This window comes from Pelecanus crispus, chromosome 11 (genome assembly GCF_030463565.1).
Source record: "Pelecanus crispus isolate bPelCri1 chromosome 11, bPelCri1.pri, whole genome shotgun sequence".
Taxonomy (NCBI): domain Eukaryota; kingdom Metazoa; phylum Chordata; class Aves; order Pelecaniformes; family Pelecanidae; genus Pelecanus; species Pelecanus crispus.
Window position 1 is genome coordinate 33,138,404 of NC_134653.1, and position 16,551 is coordinate 33,154,954.

Here is a 16,551-nt window from a genome sequence, read left to right on the forward strand (position 1 = left end):
GTATTGGGCAGTATTTCATTGCATCAGAGAACCAAATCCTACCTTCAGGAAAGTCCTTATCAGTACCAAAGTAATGGTTGTTTACAGTTCTAAAGCAAAGAGCATATGATATATTTCTTTCAGCTCTGAAACAACCCTTGTCTTGTATTGTATCAGATCTGAAATGAAAAATGAAGATATTTGTTACTCAAGAGAGGATGTAGAATCTCCATTCTTGGAGGTTTTCAGGCCGTAGTTGGGCAAAGCCACAGCTGACCTGATCTAACAGTGGTCATGGTCCAGCTTTGGGCAGAAAGTTGAACTAAAGATCCCCAGAGGCCCCTTCCTACGCTATTTCCATGCTTCTGTGTAAATCTTTGCCTTTACTTTTCATAAATATACAGGGTGGGATTAATTTTATCTAACTTTTGATTTTTACAATTCATACTACTTCTTTAGGGTTACCTGCCCAGATTCCCAGTATAGTCAACATAGAGAGGCAGGCACTGAATAACTCTGCTTATTGTTATATAATATACGTACGATGAATCAGCGCAATAATTACATGTGTATAAAATCAATGCATGGCTAGGTGATTGAAAAACTGAATCTGGCTGAGACGACAGCGGTGGATATTGATCGCCTTCGAGATGGCTACAGACCAGCTGCCAGGAGGGGGGCCATTTTATTCTCCGTTTTGTCTGAAATGGCACTTGTCAACATCATGTATCAGTACTCACTGGTCTCCTTCTTAGAGGTTTTTGGACTCTCTCTTCGGAAATCCATGCCCAGTCCTATTCTTGTGAAGAGGTTAAAAAACATCATGGATACATTGACTTTCAACACGTATAACTATGGCTGCACAGGTTAGTGTGATTTAGTGACGGGCTGATACTGTGTTGTGCAAATGCTTGATAAAAGCCATGCCTTCGGTTGGTTTACATTAAAGAGGCAAGTTACCAAACAGTGAATTCACTAATGTTCAGTTCTCAGCATTGGTCCTGGTTCACACTTTAGTCCTTGCTATTTCTGTTTGAAGAAACTATGCATATTACCAATGTAACTTTTAAAGAAATGCTTTTCTTAATACAGTTAGGAATGGTAAATCGCAGCTATGGGTCTCACATCCCTGGACGTAGCTCACAGATGCTGCTTTGACTCTGTAAGCCTGATCCAAAGCCCCATCTTTGATCACCCTGATCTTTGTGGGGTGACCAGATGCAGGATATGGATTTAAAGATCGCTCCAGTTCTACGCATTTAGCAGCTGATTTTTTAAAATATTGTCGTTTTAATGTAGGCTTGTTTGAGAAGCACAAGTTACTATTCTCCTTTAGTATGACTGTCAGGATAGAACAAGCTGATGGCAGAGTTCCACAAGAAGAACTTGAGTTCTTTTTAAAAGGTAAAGTGAATATTTATATATAAATATATAGCTATATGTAGCAATAGCTAAAATATCTTTCAAAGATAGATTTTTGACTAGATATGAGTAGCTGTAAGAGCTAGCACCTAGCGAGACCACTGAAGAGAGCTAAACGATGTTGGTTTACACGAATTGTGGATTCCACTATTTGTATTTTTTTCACTTTGTTAAACAGTGAAGAGGCTAATCTTTCTCTGCAGAGGTTGACAAATCTCACATTAGCTAATTGTTAGGCTGTTACCTGAGAAAATAATCTTTAGTTGTTTTCTGACTGTGTATAAATAATTTTAGAAATGGTCGCAAAGATACAACTCTGGCTTTTGCAAGCACTTGTAAAATGCCATCTTTTCTTCAGCAGACCAGTTTAATCTTACAGTGCTTCCAGAAACAAATTTCCAATTGGTTTCTCTGTGCAGTGGGACTGTATGTGTGGTCATGTATTGGAGAATTTATGACATGGACATTCACTCTGGTTTCTGAATGTGACTAGGCAATATTTCCCTGGAGAAGAGTGCACGAAAGAAACCGTATGCTTGGCTTCCAGATCAAGGCTGGGAAGACCTAATTCGCTTGTCTGAACTATTTCCTGAGAAATTTGAATCTCTTCCAGATGATGTGGAAAAAAATCCAGATGTATGGAAAAATGTACGTGCTTTTCTGCAATCCTGTTCTCTCTCCTTGTTTTTCTTCTGTATTGAATGTTCAAGTATGATGCAATGTGCCATAGCACTTGGCAGGAGGCATGTGACCGCTGGCTTTTTCTGTCGAGGCCTTGCTCTTCTTCTTGACCTCAGTTAGTGGTTGGCTTATTTCCAGAAGAATTAGGGCTCTTATTATTTAAAAAACAAACCAAAAAAATCTTCCCTGGTATACTCTAGATTTTTTATTTTTCAGTCAAATGCCTTAGACGAGGTATTTGCCCTGTTGAAGTCAGTGGAATTTTTTGCTGTTGATTTCAACAGTCAACATTTCACTGTTATTTTTGTACTGCTAAATTGTACTTTGATCTTCTTGTGGCAGTGAGTTCTATAGGCTAGTTACAAACACAGACTTTCCTTTGTTCTGCCTTTAGTTTCATTCCAGGTCTTGTTGCTTTATAAGAAGTCTCTCTGTAAGCAATCTGTTAAGACCTTTAGCTTGAGATGCTATTTTCTGTATCTGAAGAGAATGACTTGACATAAAATGAAAGTACAAATGTGTTTCTGGACTTGAATACTTTATACTGAAAAAGTTGAATATTTTACATTCACTTAATCTTTTAATATTCTTTTGCAGCTGATTGACTTTGTTCTCCTTGTGTTTGTTGGCCCCTCGTTAATCAAATTGCTTTTGTCCGCTTTCCTGGTATTTTCATTGGTAGAACCATTTGGTCCATTCGGATTGTCTTCCATCTTTTCTTGCCAGTGGTATGATACAGATGCTCTGGAGCAGATGCCATTCCCCATGCAGTACCAGGACAATCTCACGAACTTTCAGAAGCTCCTACTTTTAAGGTGTTTCCGGGTGGACCGACTATATCGGGCAGTAATGGACTATGTTACTCTGACAATGAGTGAGAAGTAAGTCACTCTCTTCTTTTGAATCTGAATGACACCATTCAGGTATTTCACACAGAACTGTAGTTGTCATCAGCTATGTAAATGACTTTGTAATTTGCCTAAACAACAGAGCATGATTTGTCTGCATCATTTCCATGTGCAGTCTGCAGTGAGCTTTGATGTTTGTGTAAAAGTCATCTTTTACACAAGGTGCCTGCTCTTGTGTAAATTAGCGGTTTATTGTGCTTCTTTTCCCTACCAGGTACGTGCAGCCCCCTGTGATCAGCTTTGAAGCTATCTTTGAGCAGAGCAGTCCTTACTCACCAGTTGTTTTTATCTTAAGTCCTGGCTCTGATCCTGTCAGTGACCTCATGAAACTGGCCGAGAGGACAGGCTTTGGAGGGGATAGACTCAAACTCCTAGCCATGGGACAAGGCCAAGAAAAGGTAACTTCAGTAGGAGGATAGGGACATGCTGTGTGCAGCAAGGTAGTCTGTGAATTGCAGAACATGCTCCTAATGTTGTGGGCCTGTTCAAATTTCCTTTCCAAAGGCCGGCTCCATTTTAAAGAGAGTTACTCTTTGGTTCAGACACAGCATATGATTTGCCAGCCTGGGAATAATGCTTTCCTGGAATGTGAAAAGGGGCATTTGGCTGATTCAGAATCAGAATGATATTGTTGTCTGTTAAAAAATAGTTGAGCTGAAAAGATGTTACTCTGCAGCCTTTCAAAGGTTAATCAGTGACCCTGTGTCTCTGTGTATGGACATGAGTTGATTGGAAGTCACACTGTTTGTTACCAAAAAGATACCCTGCTGCTCTTTCTGTCTTTCCTGTAGCTTTCCTTTTTTTACGGACACTAAGGCAGGGTTGTCCAAAGCTTAGCAGCTGACTGAATTTGCTGTGAATTCAGTCAGTGGGAGAACTCCTGTTAGATTCATTCAGACCGCCACTGCCTAGGCTCTGATCTTCACCCTCTTCTGGGCCATGCACACTCCTGCACTGTTTGGAAATACTTCAATGCTCTGCATGACTTTTAATTTCAAAAGGAATTAATGAGATAAAAAAAAGCATCTCGGAGCAGCTTCTTGTGGTATTGGAAAAGGTCTGTTCTCAGCAAGGAGCATTCTGGTAACTCTACTAAAACTAACTAAAAGGCTGAGTGTGCTTGCAAGCAGGAAGAAATCCATTGCGCTAACCCGTCAGAGCCCAGGATGAAGGGGGAGTTAGTCACAGACTGTGTTTTCCCTCTCTTAAGATTGCTTTGCAGATGCTGGAGAATGTGGTGGTTCGTGGGGAGTGGTTAATGTTGCAGAACTGTCACCTTTTGGTGAGGTGGCTTATCAATCTGGAAAAGGCCCTGGAGAAAATTACAGACCCTCACCCAGACTTTCGCCTCTGGCTGACTACTGACCCGACCAAGGGCTTCCCAATTGGAATACTGCAGAAGTCATTAAAGGTACTGTACAGTGGGGGAACGCCAGTCAGGAGAGCATGTCTTATTCAGCAAAACAGACTGGCTTTGGGGGGAACGTGACCTGAATGCAGCACGTTGACTTGGGCTGTATGTACTAGCTTTCTGTCTTTATCAGCCAAATCCTTTTTTCATCATCCTGTTTACCTTATGGTGATTTTTCCTTTGGGTGAAAGCTGTTCGGCAGGTTTTTTTCTGAAGCAGTTATTTCAGAGTAGAGGTTTGTGAGTAACCCTGGAAATGTGACAAATGCTCTTTAGATTCAAATGCCACCACAAGTGAGGAATATCCGGAGAGACAGAAATAGTCCTGTCAGTGAGTCCTGACGCTGAAGTGCAGAACCGAGGTCTCTGTCTAGCCTGGCAATAGTGCCAGTGGAGCAGACGTCGTAATAGGATAATGCTTTCCAGCTGCTACTTCAGGCTGCAGCATTTATCAGAAGCAAGCTGAGCTGATTATTTTGAAGGCACAAGTCATGATGCTGTCCTAATGTTCTTTTCAGTGGCCGCTTTACTTCTGTTGTGGTGAACCAGTCCTGTAAACATAATAATTTTATTTCACAGATTTGAAAGCAGTGGCATGACAGATCCACCCAATATGTGCTTTGTGTATCAGTGACAGCCCTGGAGTATTCACTTCCAGCACTGCTTAGTGCTGCAGTGGGGAGAAGTGAGCACGAACGTATCTTTAAAAGACTGCAAACGTGCACTTTCTAGGTCTAGCCGTGAGCGGTGAGAACAAAGGTTTTAGAGCACTTTGAAAAAGCTGCCAGAAAGCTGGCTCTGCCTCAGCTTGATCATCGGTAAAGCCATATTAAAACCTGTTAAGCCATCTTACTATGGTGATATGTAGGACACACCGAAATACGTAAAGTAGTGGTAATATTTCAGTAAATTAGATCTTCAAGTATGATAAATATTAATGTCTTTCCAGTAACACGACTATTTCTAAAATAATATCGTTTCTCTTTACATGCGTGCGTTTAACTTCATAAACTTAAAAGGTCTGTTTCATGACTTAAAAGGTCTGTTTCATGTCTTTACTTAAGAAAAAATTCCATATTGGTATGAATTTGGAAAGCTGTTCAAAATTTTCAAGCTTGCATTGTGTAGCTTACTTAAAGAGCGTGATATATTTACAGCTTATTTTCCTGAGGCTATCCAGTAATTGATGGCTTCCCTAATTAATTTGATAGGTTGTGACAGAACCACCTAATGGTCTGAAACTGAATATGAGAGCCACCTACTTCAGAATTCCCCAAGAAGCCTTAGAGCAGTGCCCACATCCTGCCTTTAAATCCTTGGTCTACGTCTTGGCATTTTTCCATGCTGTGGTTCAGGAGAGAAGGAAGTTCGGGAAGGTTGGCTGGAACGTACCATATGATTTTAATGAATCTGATTTCCAGGTAAGAAAATAATTACAACGGCTCGTGTATTCTTGAGTTGCTCGGCTTCTTTTTGAAAACATATAATCTATCCAGCTTCAATCCTTTCTCACAATAACATTTTGCCTCATTTTTTTCTGCTGCTGTGGACTCCTGTAGACTCCTGATCTTCTATCATGTCCCTTTTGGCCACTAAAAATTAATCAGATTCCCAATCCTTCATGTTTATATTGCCTCTCTCATGGGTTTCTTTTCTTACGAGGATTTATACTTTTTAATTATTTGAGAAAGAAATGATTGTTAGTTTTCAAACAAGAACTATGTTAAATAAAATCTATGGATATGTATAGTTGATTTATGAATCTTCTTATCTCACATGTTCCAACAACTTTATTAGGTCTGCATGGAAATTCTTAACACATACTTGACAAAAGCGTTCCAACAAAATGATGATAAAATCCCCTGGGGCAGTCTCAAGTACCTTATTGGTGAGGTGAGTGCCTGCAGTGTCACTAAGGAACACCTGATGGTAAAAGAATCCAGACAGATGAAGCTTCCTTTCTGCATGGGCTGTATGCTCACGTAGAGCTGGCTGAGAATCTCTCCTGGGCAGTCTTGAAACTCCTGTGTAGCCCTGAGCAAGTCACTTAATCTCATTGTCTCAATAAAATGGGGCCATTGTGTGTAACTGCATGACAGGGGAGTTACGGTGCTTAATTAATTTTGAGCGAGAGTGCCCTTGGGATCCTCTGATGAAAGGTACTGAACAGCACAACTTTACAGTATTATTAGTACAGTGGAGTATTACTGATGTGAGAGCTGTGCTGAGTTTCTAAAGCTCTCACAGTGCTGTTATGTGATACGTGCTGTGTAGCAGCCGGGCAGTTCAATGTAGCTGCTCTGACATGAAATCGTACAGGGAGCTGTTGTTTTGCAGCACTTCATCCCAGCTGAGCATGAGCTGGTACCCGAGGAAGGTACCGTTGCACATAAATGACCAGGACTGGTTCTTAGGAGCGCCCAGAGCAGCTGTCTCCAGACTAAGTCCAAAGACTTCCTGCTGGTCCCCCCTTGAGAGGGGGCTAGAGAAGATGTGCTTGGTATCCCTTCCAGCGGACTGTGTTACACCATGCGCTCGCTGCAGAGGCAAAGAGTGTTTTAGACCTTTCAGTGATTTTTTAACTGTATTTCCTGCCCCAAATGGCAGTGCTGTAATATTGATGTAACTAATTTCTAGGTCATGTACGGTGGGCGCGCAATTGATAGCTTTGATCGTCGCATTCTGACCGTCTATATGGATGAGTACCTCGGTGATTTCATATTTGACACATTCCAAGTGTTTCATTTTTATAAAAATGACAAGGTTGATTATAAAATTCCACAGGGGACTGTAAAAGATGACTTTGTTGGTAAGAAATGCTTTTCCTGCCACATAAGTTAACATTAAAAAAAAAAAAAAAATTCTACTTAGAGTATACATTCTCTCCACGTGTCCATTGGTGGATATGAGAAGTTGAAAGGAACTTGAGGCATTGCGTGTGTATGTATTGCAATGTGGTAATCCACTGATGATCCTGCTCTTGCTTTATAGGAGCAGCCCTTTGTAATGTGAGTTTACCAGCCAGCTCCTAATTTCATTAAAAAGAAAAAAACCCAAATCCCCAGATAAACAGCATGGGGTTTTTTTAAGTGATACATTTTGGGGGGTGGGAGGGTGTGTGCGCGCACATTTCATGCTTAAAAATGTTTAATTGATCTTGCAGTGTTTCAACACCAGCTATAGCATTTGATTTTTTCAAGCAGAGCAATAACAAAAAAAAAAACCTGCTCATGGAATTCTCTGCAGGATTCTTTTGTGCCTGGTAGCTGTGGTTTAATATAGCGCATCTTTAGGAAGCGTGTTTTTGTCTTGCAGAGGCGATAGAATCTCTGCCGCTTGCTAATACCCCAGAGGTGTTTGGTCTTCATGCAAATGCCGAGATCGGGTATTATACGCAAGCGGTTCGTGATATATGGTCTCATCTTCTTGAGCTGCAGCCTCAAACAGGTATGTTCTCCGTTACTTTGAACTGGTTTTGTAAATAACACATAACGAGGTGGCGAGCCCTTTGCCACGGGGCTCGGGGTGCCTGGGTGCTGGCACTGCCGCCGCGGCGCTGCCCGCACCCTGCGTGGGGGGGTGCACGGTGCTGGGGGGCATGGAGGGGTGGTGTCACGGGATGCTGTCACGGGCTGGTGTCACAGGACGGTGTCACGGTCCTGGGGAGCAGAGGCAACGACCCAGCGGGGACGGGGAGGTGAGCGGCAGCTGAGCCGCTTAGCCCTGCCAGCGTGGCCGTGGTCCGGCGCGTGGCCGGAGGCAGTTTGAGGCACGCAGGGAGCCTCGCGGTGCACGTGTCAGCGCTGCAGAGGGAGGGGACTTTGGTGCCAAGAGGTGAGTCAGCTCTCTTAGAGAATTAATAACAGAAGGGGGAATCTCTGCAGATTTAGTCTTGCTAAACCATTTTTTGTTTCAGGTGAAACGGGTACAGGAATTAGTCGAGATGAGTATATTGCAAATGTTGCTAAGGATATAGAAAACAAAATACCTGAAGTATTCGATCTTGACCAGATACGGAAAGGTTTTGGACCAGAGATATCCCCGACGACTGTGGTGCTGTTGCAGGAACTGGAACGTTTTAATAAGCTGATCATTCGAATGGCAAAGTCACTGGCTGAACTGCAACGTGTAAGTAAGAACGCAGCTACCGCTGCTCACAGCAACGAGAGGAAATCCCTCGGGCTTTACCTGCCCCAGGCTGGCACTCAGACTCTCACCATCCTTCCAGGCCTTGGCCGGGGAAGTTGGAATGAGCAGTGAACTGGATGATGTGGCTCGGGCTCTCTTTAACGGACAGATTCCTGGAATCTGGCGGCAGCTGGCCCCCGATACACTCAAAACACTTGGAAACTGGATTATTTTCTTTAGAGCTCGGTATAACCAGTACAGCAGCTGGGTGAGTGCCTCCAGAAAGCTTTTTGTTTTGTTAATCTGCACGCTACGCTATGCACATTGGCGCAGAAGTCAGTGAAGGCACACTGTGTTAGACGAGTTACTTGAACTAAGGCCAGTCAGCGCTAGAATGGTAACGAACCATGGCATGACGATGGAGGCAAGGCAGACGAGCCACCGGCCAGTCTTTAAGAGCCTTGGCCTCTGGGCTGAGTACCAGGTGTGGTGGCAGGACCAGGTGCTGCAGCTTTGTCTTCTGTGATTGCAGGTTAACGAGCGTGAGCCAAAGGTGATGTGGCTCTCGGGCCTGCACATCCCGGAATCTTACCTGACGGCTCTTGTTCAAGCCACCTGCAGGAAAAACAAGTGGCCCCTGGATCACTCCACCCTCTACACCGAGGTGACCACGTACAGGACCGCAGAAGAGATCGATGAAGGGTCTACTCAAGGTAGGTGTTTTTATGATTATTTGGCAAAAATAATGTAGTTAATTGGCGTGAGAGAAATTGCCTGGCACAGCGAGTACATTACTCAGCCTGCACCTCCGCAGGCAGTACCCTCGGCCATGCGTTTCACAGTCCACATGATTTCAAGCTGGGAAGCAGCTGGCTTCTGGGTTCCGCTTTCCTGCTGAGCCCCTGCAAGCACAAAGTATGAGCCTCTTTCCTCGGCTCTTTTCACCTGCATGCATGTGTTTGAACTTACACCTCTCCCCTGCACGCTCGCTCGCTCTCTCCTTTTCGCTTACTGGCTAGAACATTACCGGGCCTAGCAGGTTTCTAAAGACCTATTTGCACCGCAAAAAAAAAAAAATTGAAATATATTTAAACAAAAAGTAAATACAACTATGTATGATTTATTGTGTAAATATATCTTCATGAAATTTCTATGACCGGCAATGCTCTAATTACTAAATACAACAAACTCTGGGCAAAGGGGACAGCTAAGCAATGCTTTTAAGCACTAGACCTGATTGGGAACACAGGAGGAAAAGGAAAAATGGGATTGTTTTTGCTCAATCTAACTTTCCTTTAAAAATAAGTCACCTCAAGGGCTCACCTAGACTGGTCTTTATTTACTACCGTTTCATCAAAGTGCTTGGTATTTGTACCAGAACAACTCTCTCCCAATGCTACACCTTTTGTCAGACTGATGTAACGAGCACTCCCACAGGAATTAAAAAACTCTTGTAACCTGGCTATTACTGGGGCAAGTAATTGGAGGATGGCACCCACTGTGGGGAAGAAAACTGCAAGCAAATCAGTATTTATTCTTAGTAACGTTTATCATATGTCGTGCAACTGAGGCAATTTTAATTTGAAAAAAATTTTTTAAACATGGTAGGTCACAGTTGTATTATAAAAGCAAACACCGCAGATAATGTACGTCTGTGTAGGTGCAGCGTAGCGAGTTTTGTTGTGCCTGTAAGTGCTAAGGACGGCTAGTGCAGGAACAGCTTTCTTAAACTGTTGTTTTTTTAGTGGCTCGCTTTACAGGAGCTGTTGCATTTTCTGCCTGTACAGGCTGCTTTGTTTCCGGTCTGTTTCTGGAAGGAGCAGACTGGGACACGGAGCACAGCTGCCTTGCCAAAAGCAAGCCCGGAGTGCTGGTGGTGGAGTTACCCATTCTGAAGATAATCCCCACTGAAGCGCACAGGCTCAAGCTCCAGGTACCGCTCCTTTGGGGACACAATGAGCTTGTTGACTTCCTTCTGTTTTCACGTCTCGGTAGCTGGTAGTCCCTTCCCAATTAGCACAAGCGGCAGTATTTTACCATTGCCGCTAGTGTATAAAGTATGCACTTCAACACTTCTTACATTAGCCACCATTAGGGTTTTTCTTTTCTCAGGGTTACACTCGGGGGGGGGGTTTATATGTGTGCTGCCTCTTTTCCACTCGGGCACTATGAAACCATCTTGGGACACTTACACTCCCGCTGTTCTTTTCATTATTTCCCATTACCAGTTAATGACGTAAAGGATGTTTACATTTTCTGGGTATCAGTTATCTAAGAGGGCCTAGAGGCCCTTCTCGTCCCCAGTCCCGCACAGTGCTTCAGGCACTACTCTGTGTCCTTCTTTCCTCCACGCTCTTTTAGAACACCCTCCGGACACCAGTGTACACCACCTCCCTGAGAAGGAATGCCATGGGTGTCGGCCTTGTTTTTGAAGCTGATCTTTACACGACAAAGCACATTTCCCACTGGGTCCTTCAAGGCGTTTGCCTCACCTTGAACACAGACTGACAGCTGCAGCTGGCACCGGATTCTTCCCACAGAATCCAACCCTTGGGCAGGGAAGGGAGGGATCACACCATGGGTGGGACAGCATTCGCTTAGGCACATCTGACTTAAAGAGTGTGATACAACTAAGCTAGTACTATCAATAAACACATTTGAAGAGGAAAGCGTTTTTCATGATTTGCGTTTCCTTTTAGAAAGGGTCCAAGCTGGTCTGTGTACACGAAAGAGGTAGTAAGTTCATCTCACACACACAAAGACTAAGGTTTGCTTGTATGGTTGTAAGAAATGTTTTTAATTGCCCAAAGCATCACTTCTGCTGTGTTTAGAAGCGGTGCCTTCCATCATCCTCAAACAAATGGCAGGGTAGATCAGTCATACAATAGATCGCCATAAAAATATGGCAACACCACCAACCAAAAAAAAAAACCACCCCACCAAAACCCGAAACCACTGCTGGTTAATGCAATACACTTAAAAATAGTAAACCACAGAATAACAAGCTTTCGTTAACCAACCGTTTTCCAGGAACACAGCTTTTCCCTATCCCTCCCCACCAGTCACGAAACACATCCTACCACGCACCCGGCAGGGCAGATGTCTGTCTCGGGCTTCAGAGCAGCGCACGGCCAAGTCGTGAGGGTGCACGGGGTAGGGCGCCAGAGGCCTTAGGGCTCGCGGCTCTTTGCCCCCTCCCCGATGGAACAACCCTGCTGCAGGCTGTCATGCTGCACGGGAAATTTAGTGGTACCACGGTGAGGAAGAACAGCTTTTGTCATCCTGCCAGTGCCTTTGTGGGGGAAGCCGACAGCGATCCAAAGCTCCAGAGGGAGACAAACACCAACACACAGCTGCAGAAGAAGCTTACGAGGGGCAGACTACAGCTGGCAAGGGGAAGGAGAGAGGGCAGGCAGGGATCCTTCATCAGCTTTCACAGAGATTACGCGTTCCAGGTTTTTGAAGGCACATCATAAGCTTAGCAGCATTTGGGAGCCATTGTTTCTTGCTGGTCCTACTCAGAGGCTGCAGACAAGAGTGAAGCAGAGGTGAGCTGGAGGTGCTGATCAGCGTTTAAGAAAAATGGTCAAATTTGTGCTCCTTTCCCCAAATTACATACTCTCACAGCTCTCAGTATGCCTTTCTTTCCTAGGAAAAAAAACAGTAATCATAAAACCCATCAAGTAGTCTAACAGATGCAGGGTCTACCTGTTGCTTACTAGAAAGGAGCTGGGGACCCAGGGCAAGTGCAAGGCAAGTCCATCCCAGTGCACAAGGATAAAAATCAAGGATGCCAGGTTCTCCTCCTGTATGAACTGGTTACATCAGTTAAATTTAAAACTAAACACACACTCTTTAGCGGGATAGCTCAGGTTTCTAAGCTGGCAGAAGCCAGCAGAGTCTGATGATGCCCAGAACAAGACTAAGGTTTTTCAGGAAATAAAAATAATGCCTTTATAATTAAAAAAAAGAAAAAGTAAAAAAGTGCAGGTTAGAGCATAAAGAACCATTTCCATATTGGACAGCCAGTTCCGTTTTTCTCCCTGGAAAAGGAGCTCTGAGCCAGTATGGAAGGTGCTACAAGTACAGTGTACTGACTAGTGTAAAATGTGTAATGGAGCCATTCAATTAAAAACAAAACCAAACACCACAACCACCCCGTGTTCATACTCTTTCCGTGAGGATCATTAACCCTTTAAAAGAGTGCTTTAGCCCCTCTCTCTCTCTCTTTTTTTTTTTTTTTAAACTTTAACAAAGCCACTAACTGAAGTATTTATTTAGGATTAACCAAGTAATGCTTGCTGGGACTCTCTAGGGAAACTATGAACACTCTTTGCAATTGAGAGCATGTGCACGTGAAGGAAAAGATGGCCTTAGGTCGTTTCAAAGTGTACACACATCTGCATTATTTTCAACGCTACTGTGAGAAAGGCTCTGTCGCAGAGGGTCGGGTTTGTGGACGGAGTGCTTACATACACAGTGAAGACAAAAGAACCACGGGTAGTTCAAACGTTAACAGCCAATACATATCGCTGCAGGTTTATAGTTAAGTTTGTTTTCACCACTATCGATTACTAACACAGCCTGCAGCCTGTGCCTTTGTCCACACGTGTACTTACACTAAATGGAGCAGTGCTCAGAAGCAAGCGGTCAGGTACCCCTGATTTGGCCACAGCATTTAGGAGTTATATACCTTGCCATATGAACACAGTCATGTTAGGTTTCGTTAGAGGAGCGTAATCTATTAATGATGTATCTGGAAGAAGTTTGGCATGCATGGGGCATCAAAAGAAACTTTACTGCAGGTGCTATTTATCCTACAGGATCACAGTGCATAAACAGCAACAGAGTAGAGCGTTTCAGTGATTTTACTCAAACAGTTCTGTCTGTCCCTGAGTGCTTTCTGGCCACTTTGCTTCCGTGGACCTGATCCACCACCAGCGCTTCGACCTCCGGCTGTGGCTGGGCGGGCGTGACATGGTGGATGCGATGTGCCACCCCAATGTGCGCCTTGTGCTGCTTCTCTCGGGCTGGGCTGTGCGATTCACCGGCCGCGCGATCCGAAGCAATAGGTGGGATGACTAACGGCCTCTCCTTAATAAGGTGCACCTCTGCCGTCTCCCTGGCCAACAGAAATGGCGTGGGATCAGGCATGGCATCCACAGGCTCTCTTAACAGCAGCTTCCGGCTATCCGACCCTATTCTGTAGGCCTCTTCGAACTCGGGGTTGAGTGGTGTTGACAGACTCTTCTTCATTCTGCGCCGTGGAGTCTCCGGCAGCTTATCTTTGGGAGGGGACGGCTTATAGCTGGACAACACGGGACTGCCAGAAGGGGTCCCCTCCGAAGTCCCACTTGAACTCATCAGCTTCTTCTTAGTAGCGTGCAGCTGAGAAGTTAAATAAGCAATAGTGCTCGCTCTCTGCTCTAGTTCACTTGACAACATATTGAGCTTATGGCTTTTCATTTTTAACTCTTCCAAATACTTCTTTTCTCTTTCTTTAATAGTGTTTTCCAGCACCATTATCATCGCATTCTTTTGTTCAAGTTCTTTCAGTAATTCATTATTTTCAGCCTCTTTGACTTTCAGCTGAGCTTCAAGATCTTCACACTTTCTCTTGAGTTCATCACTTCTTGAACTACCGTTTCCTAGAAGAATAGGAAAAGCGGAAGCATTTCAAGTTAACAATAGCCACTACATAAAATAGTGCCATAGGGTTCCTTTTGCCATCCCAAAGCCGTAAGAAAAATCCCAAAGACTACCTTCAGCTAATACTCTTAAAATGACTTCATCTTCAGAAGCACCAGGACAGCTTTTAAGGAAACGATGACGAGCTAGTGCCACTCGCCATGGTTTAACGGTGTTTAATAGTGTTGATACTGAGTAGAGACGCTTCACACGTTCTGGGGAACAGGGATTACAGAAACCACGCTTGCTGAACTTGCTCAAAATTGGAGCCATTTTGCAAATCCTCTGGTTATTAAGAGGAACTTCCCCCACTGCAAATGCCAGACTGGCCGGCAGCGCTCTCCAGAAGACGTGCTCAGCCTTTAGCTTCACCCCTCCACGGGCAGCTGAGGGCCGTGGCTCCGTAAGGCCGAGGCGTGCCTCTTCACCACGGCCGTGCTGCTGCTGCAGAAGTCTCTGTGGGGACGAGGTGTCTGGGCCTGGCTGCCTCCTGCTCACAAGAGTGTGGCACGCCCCTCTAGCACCAGGGGTTCTTGTGCCACTGAGGGCACAGCATCAGGAACGGGCAGGCTGACCCGTCTCAGCACCCCTCCCCTAATGCCACAGGGCGTGCGGGGCGATTTTGTCACTCTTCCCTTGGTTATTACAGCGGGACAGTGTCCCAACTGTTTAGCAGAGACCAGCAGCCTGAATTTCTCCAATAACAAGCACCCTATGTCACAGGGCTATCAACTGTGAAGTGTCGTCCCCTCCGCACTGCCAGCGCCTGAGCTTGGCGCAGCATCACCACAGCGGCATAACTGATGCATCGCCTACTCTGAAAATCCGGTGATGAGAAGCATCTGAGCAACATCGCAGTATCAAGAAATACTGCTGAGCACATGCAAAGCTGCTCACTTGCTTTGCTAAGTTTGCCCGTGTTCTCTTATCTGCAATATGTGCTCCATCCCACACTATCCCTGATCCGGGAGGTCACTCCCAGGGAGTGGTTTACTCCTGTGCTTCACCTGTTGGTAACATACTACATCTGAAATAACTAGAATCTAGTGTGTGTATATATAGGGGTGTGTGCATGTGTGTGTGTGTATGTGTATATATATATATATATAAAAAAATAAAAGCTTTGTGGTGTGATTACAGTACCAGCTAAGTTTTAATAATAGTCTCGCTCTTCTGCCCCTAAAGTTCATGTCCCCTGTTCCCACATAGCATGCAGGGAACAGAGAGAGGAGTCAGCAGTTCTACACTCTATTCCTGGCTCTTTCAAAGATTTCCTATGTGACCTTGGTAAAGAACTTGTGACATTTACTTCATAAATAACAGTAAGCCTGGAAAGTAGAAAACTACTTTCATACCTTTAGAAATTACAAAGTCAACATCCAACACAAGTGCCAAGTATTCTCACCTACTTGTAATGGAGAAAATACAAACATTGAAAAAGATGAGGAAGTTTAACATGAACATTAAAAGAAAAATGCTGCGTGTTCCTTACCTGACAAGTCTGAACTCTTTACAGTCAGCTCATAGGTTAAATCTGAGGAAAAAAAGTTGTTTATTTCTGTTAGAATGTCATCATCTACCCCATACCCCACCTGGTGAGCACATTTACAATGGCATACTTCAGTAAAAATATAACTAACTCTTCCCTCCACCTGAAGCAGTAATAGGAGATCCACTGCAAATTATCAAATCTGTAAAACAATTGGAACCATCAGGTGACACTTTGCTTTTTTTTTTTTTTTAAAAAAAAACCCCACACACCAAAAACCAAACCAATCCAATCTTTGCTTAATGATCACACAGTTGTGCCCTGAGACACACGCTGATCACCCCAAATATACCCTGGGGGTGGGCTTTGCTGCTGAGGTTTCACTGCGGAAGCAGGAAGCAGTTACTCCATTCCTGTGGAAAGGATTAAGCACCGACTCAGCACCAGCATCCTCTCCCAGCTACCTGTGCAGTGCTGCTGCAGGCGTCGAATCTCAGCGTGCAGGCCTTTCAGTGTGCTGGCATGTTCTCGCTGGAGAAACAACAAATTCTTCTGGGCACTCTGTAGCTGGTTCTCCAGGTTTGAAGTTGCCATCCTGACATGCAGTTACCCTGTCGGTAAACAGATGTAGAATTGTAACAGTGAGTTACCTTGCACATACAAAGATCCTCACTCTACAGCCAGGATCAGCAGGAACAGCTGAATCCTACTATTAAATGAATTGATACGCAATCAAGCAAATGCCACAGAACGTTTTTCTGTTTCATGGCTATTTCAGTTAGAATTGCTCTAAGTTCTTAGAAAGCCTAATTCTACTCTAGGCCAGAGCAGCAGAGGGAACTCATT

The 16,551-nt window shown here is 44.3% G+C and overlaps 2 protein-coding genes across 2 annotated transcripts in view; one reads left to right on the forward strand and one right to left on the reverse strand.

Moving 5' to 3' along the window:
* The window catches only part of DNAH10 (dynein axonemal heavy chain 10), a 57,593-nt gene extending 46,557 nt beyond the window's left edge, over positions 1-11,036 (forward strand). Inside the window, exons 65-79 of the mRNA XM_075718979.1 lie at positions 572-845; positions 1,279-1,383; positions 1,895-2,049; positions 2,809-2,963; positions 3,205-3,388; positions 4,201-4,401; positions 5,612-5,821; positions 6,198-6,293; positions 7,038-7,209; positions 7,716-7,847; positions 8,317-8,528; positions 8,629-8,796; positions 9,061-9,241; positions 10,316-10,461; positions 10,890-11,036. Of these exons, the coding sequence (XP_075575094.1) occupies positions 572-845; positions 1,279-1,383; positions 1,895-2,049; positions 2,809-2,963; positions 3,205-3,388; positions 4,201-4,401; positions 5,612-5,821; positions 6,198-6,293; positions 7,038-7,209; positions 7,716-7,847; positions 8,317-8,528; positions 8,629-8,796; positions 9,061-9,241; positions 10,316-10,461; positions 10,890-11,036 (2,538 nt within the window). The remainder of the gene's footprint in view (positions 1-571; positions 846-1,278; positions 1,384-1,894; positions 2,050-2,808; positions 2,964-3,204; positions 3,389-4,200; positions 4,402-5,611; positions 5,822-6,197; positions 6,294-7,037; positions 7,210-7,715; positions 7,848-8,316; positions 8,529-8,628; positions 8,797-9,060; positions 9,242-10,315; positions 10,462-10,889) is intronic.
* A 2,364-nt stretch (positions 11,037-13,400) lies between these two features.
* CCDC92 (coiled-coil domain containing 92) lies at positions 13,401-16,299 on the reverse strand. The gene is made up of 3 exons (XM_009489376.2): positions 16,170-16,299; positions 15,709-15,750; positions 13,401-14,176 (listed from the first exon to the last, which is right to left on the reverse strand). The coding sequence occupies exons 1-3, from the start codon at positions 16,297-16,299 to the stop codon at positions 13,401-13,403; spliced, it is 948 nt and encodes a 315-aa protein (XP_009487651.1).
* Positions 16,300-16,551: the final 252 nt, after the last annotated feature.

Bases quoted from the DNA above. Each gene is read 5' to 3' on its own strand.
- CCDC92 (XM_009489376.2), bottom strand. From the start codon at position 16,299: ATGGCAACTTCAAACCTGGAGAACCAGCTACAGAGTGCCCAGAAGAAT. The intron at 15,751-16,169 runs GTAGCTGGGAGA...TTTTTTCCTCAG, and splicing joins CCTGCAGCAGCACTGCACAG to ATTTAACCTATGAGCTGACT. The intron at 14,177-15,708 runs GTAAGGAACACG...CTATTCTTCTAG, and splicing joins AAAGAGTTCAGACTTGTCAG to GAAACGGTAGTTCAAGAAGT.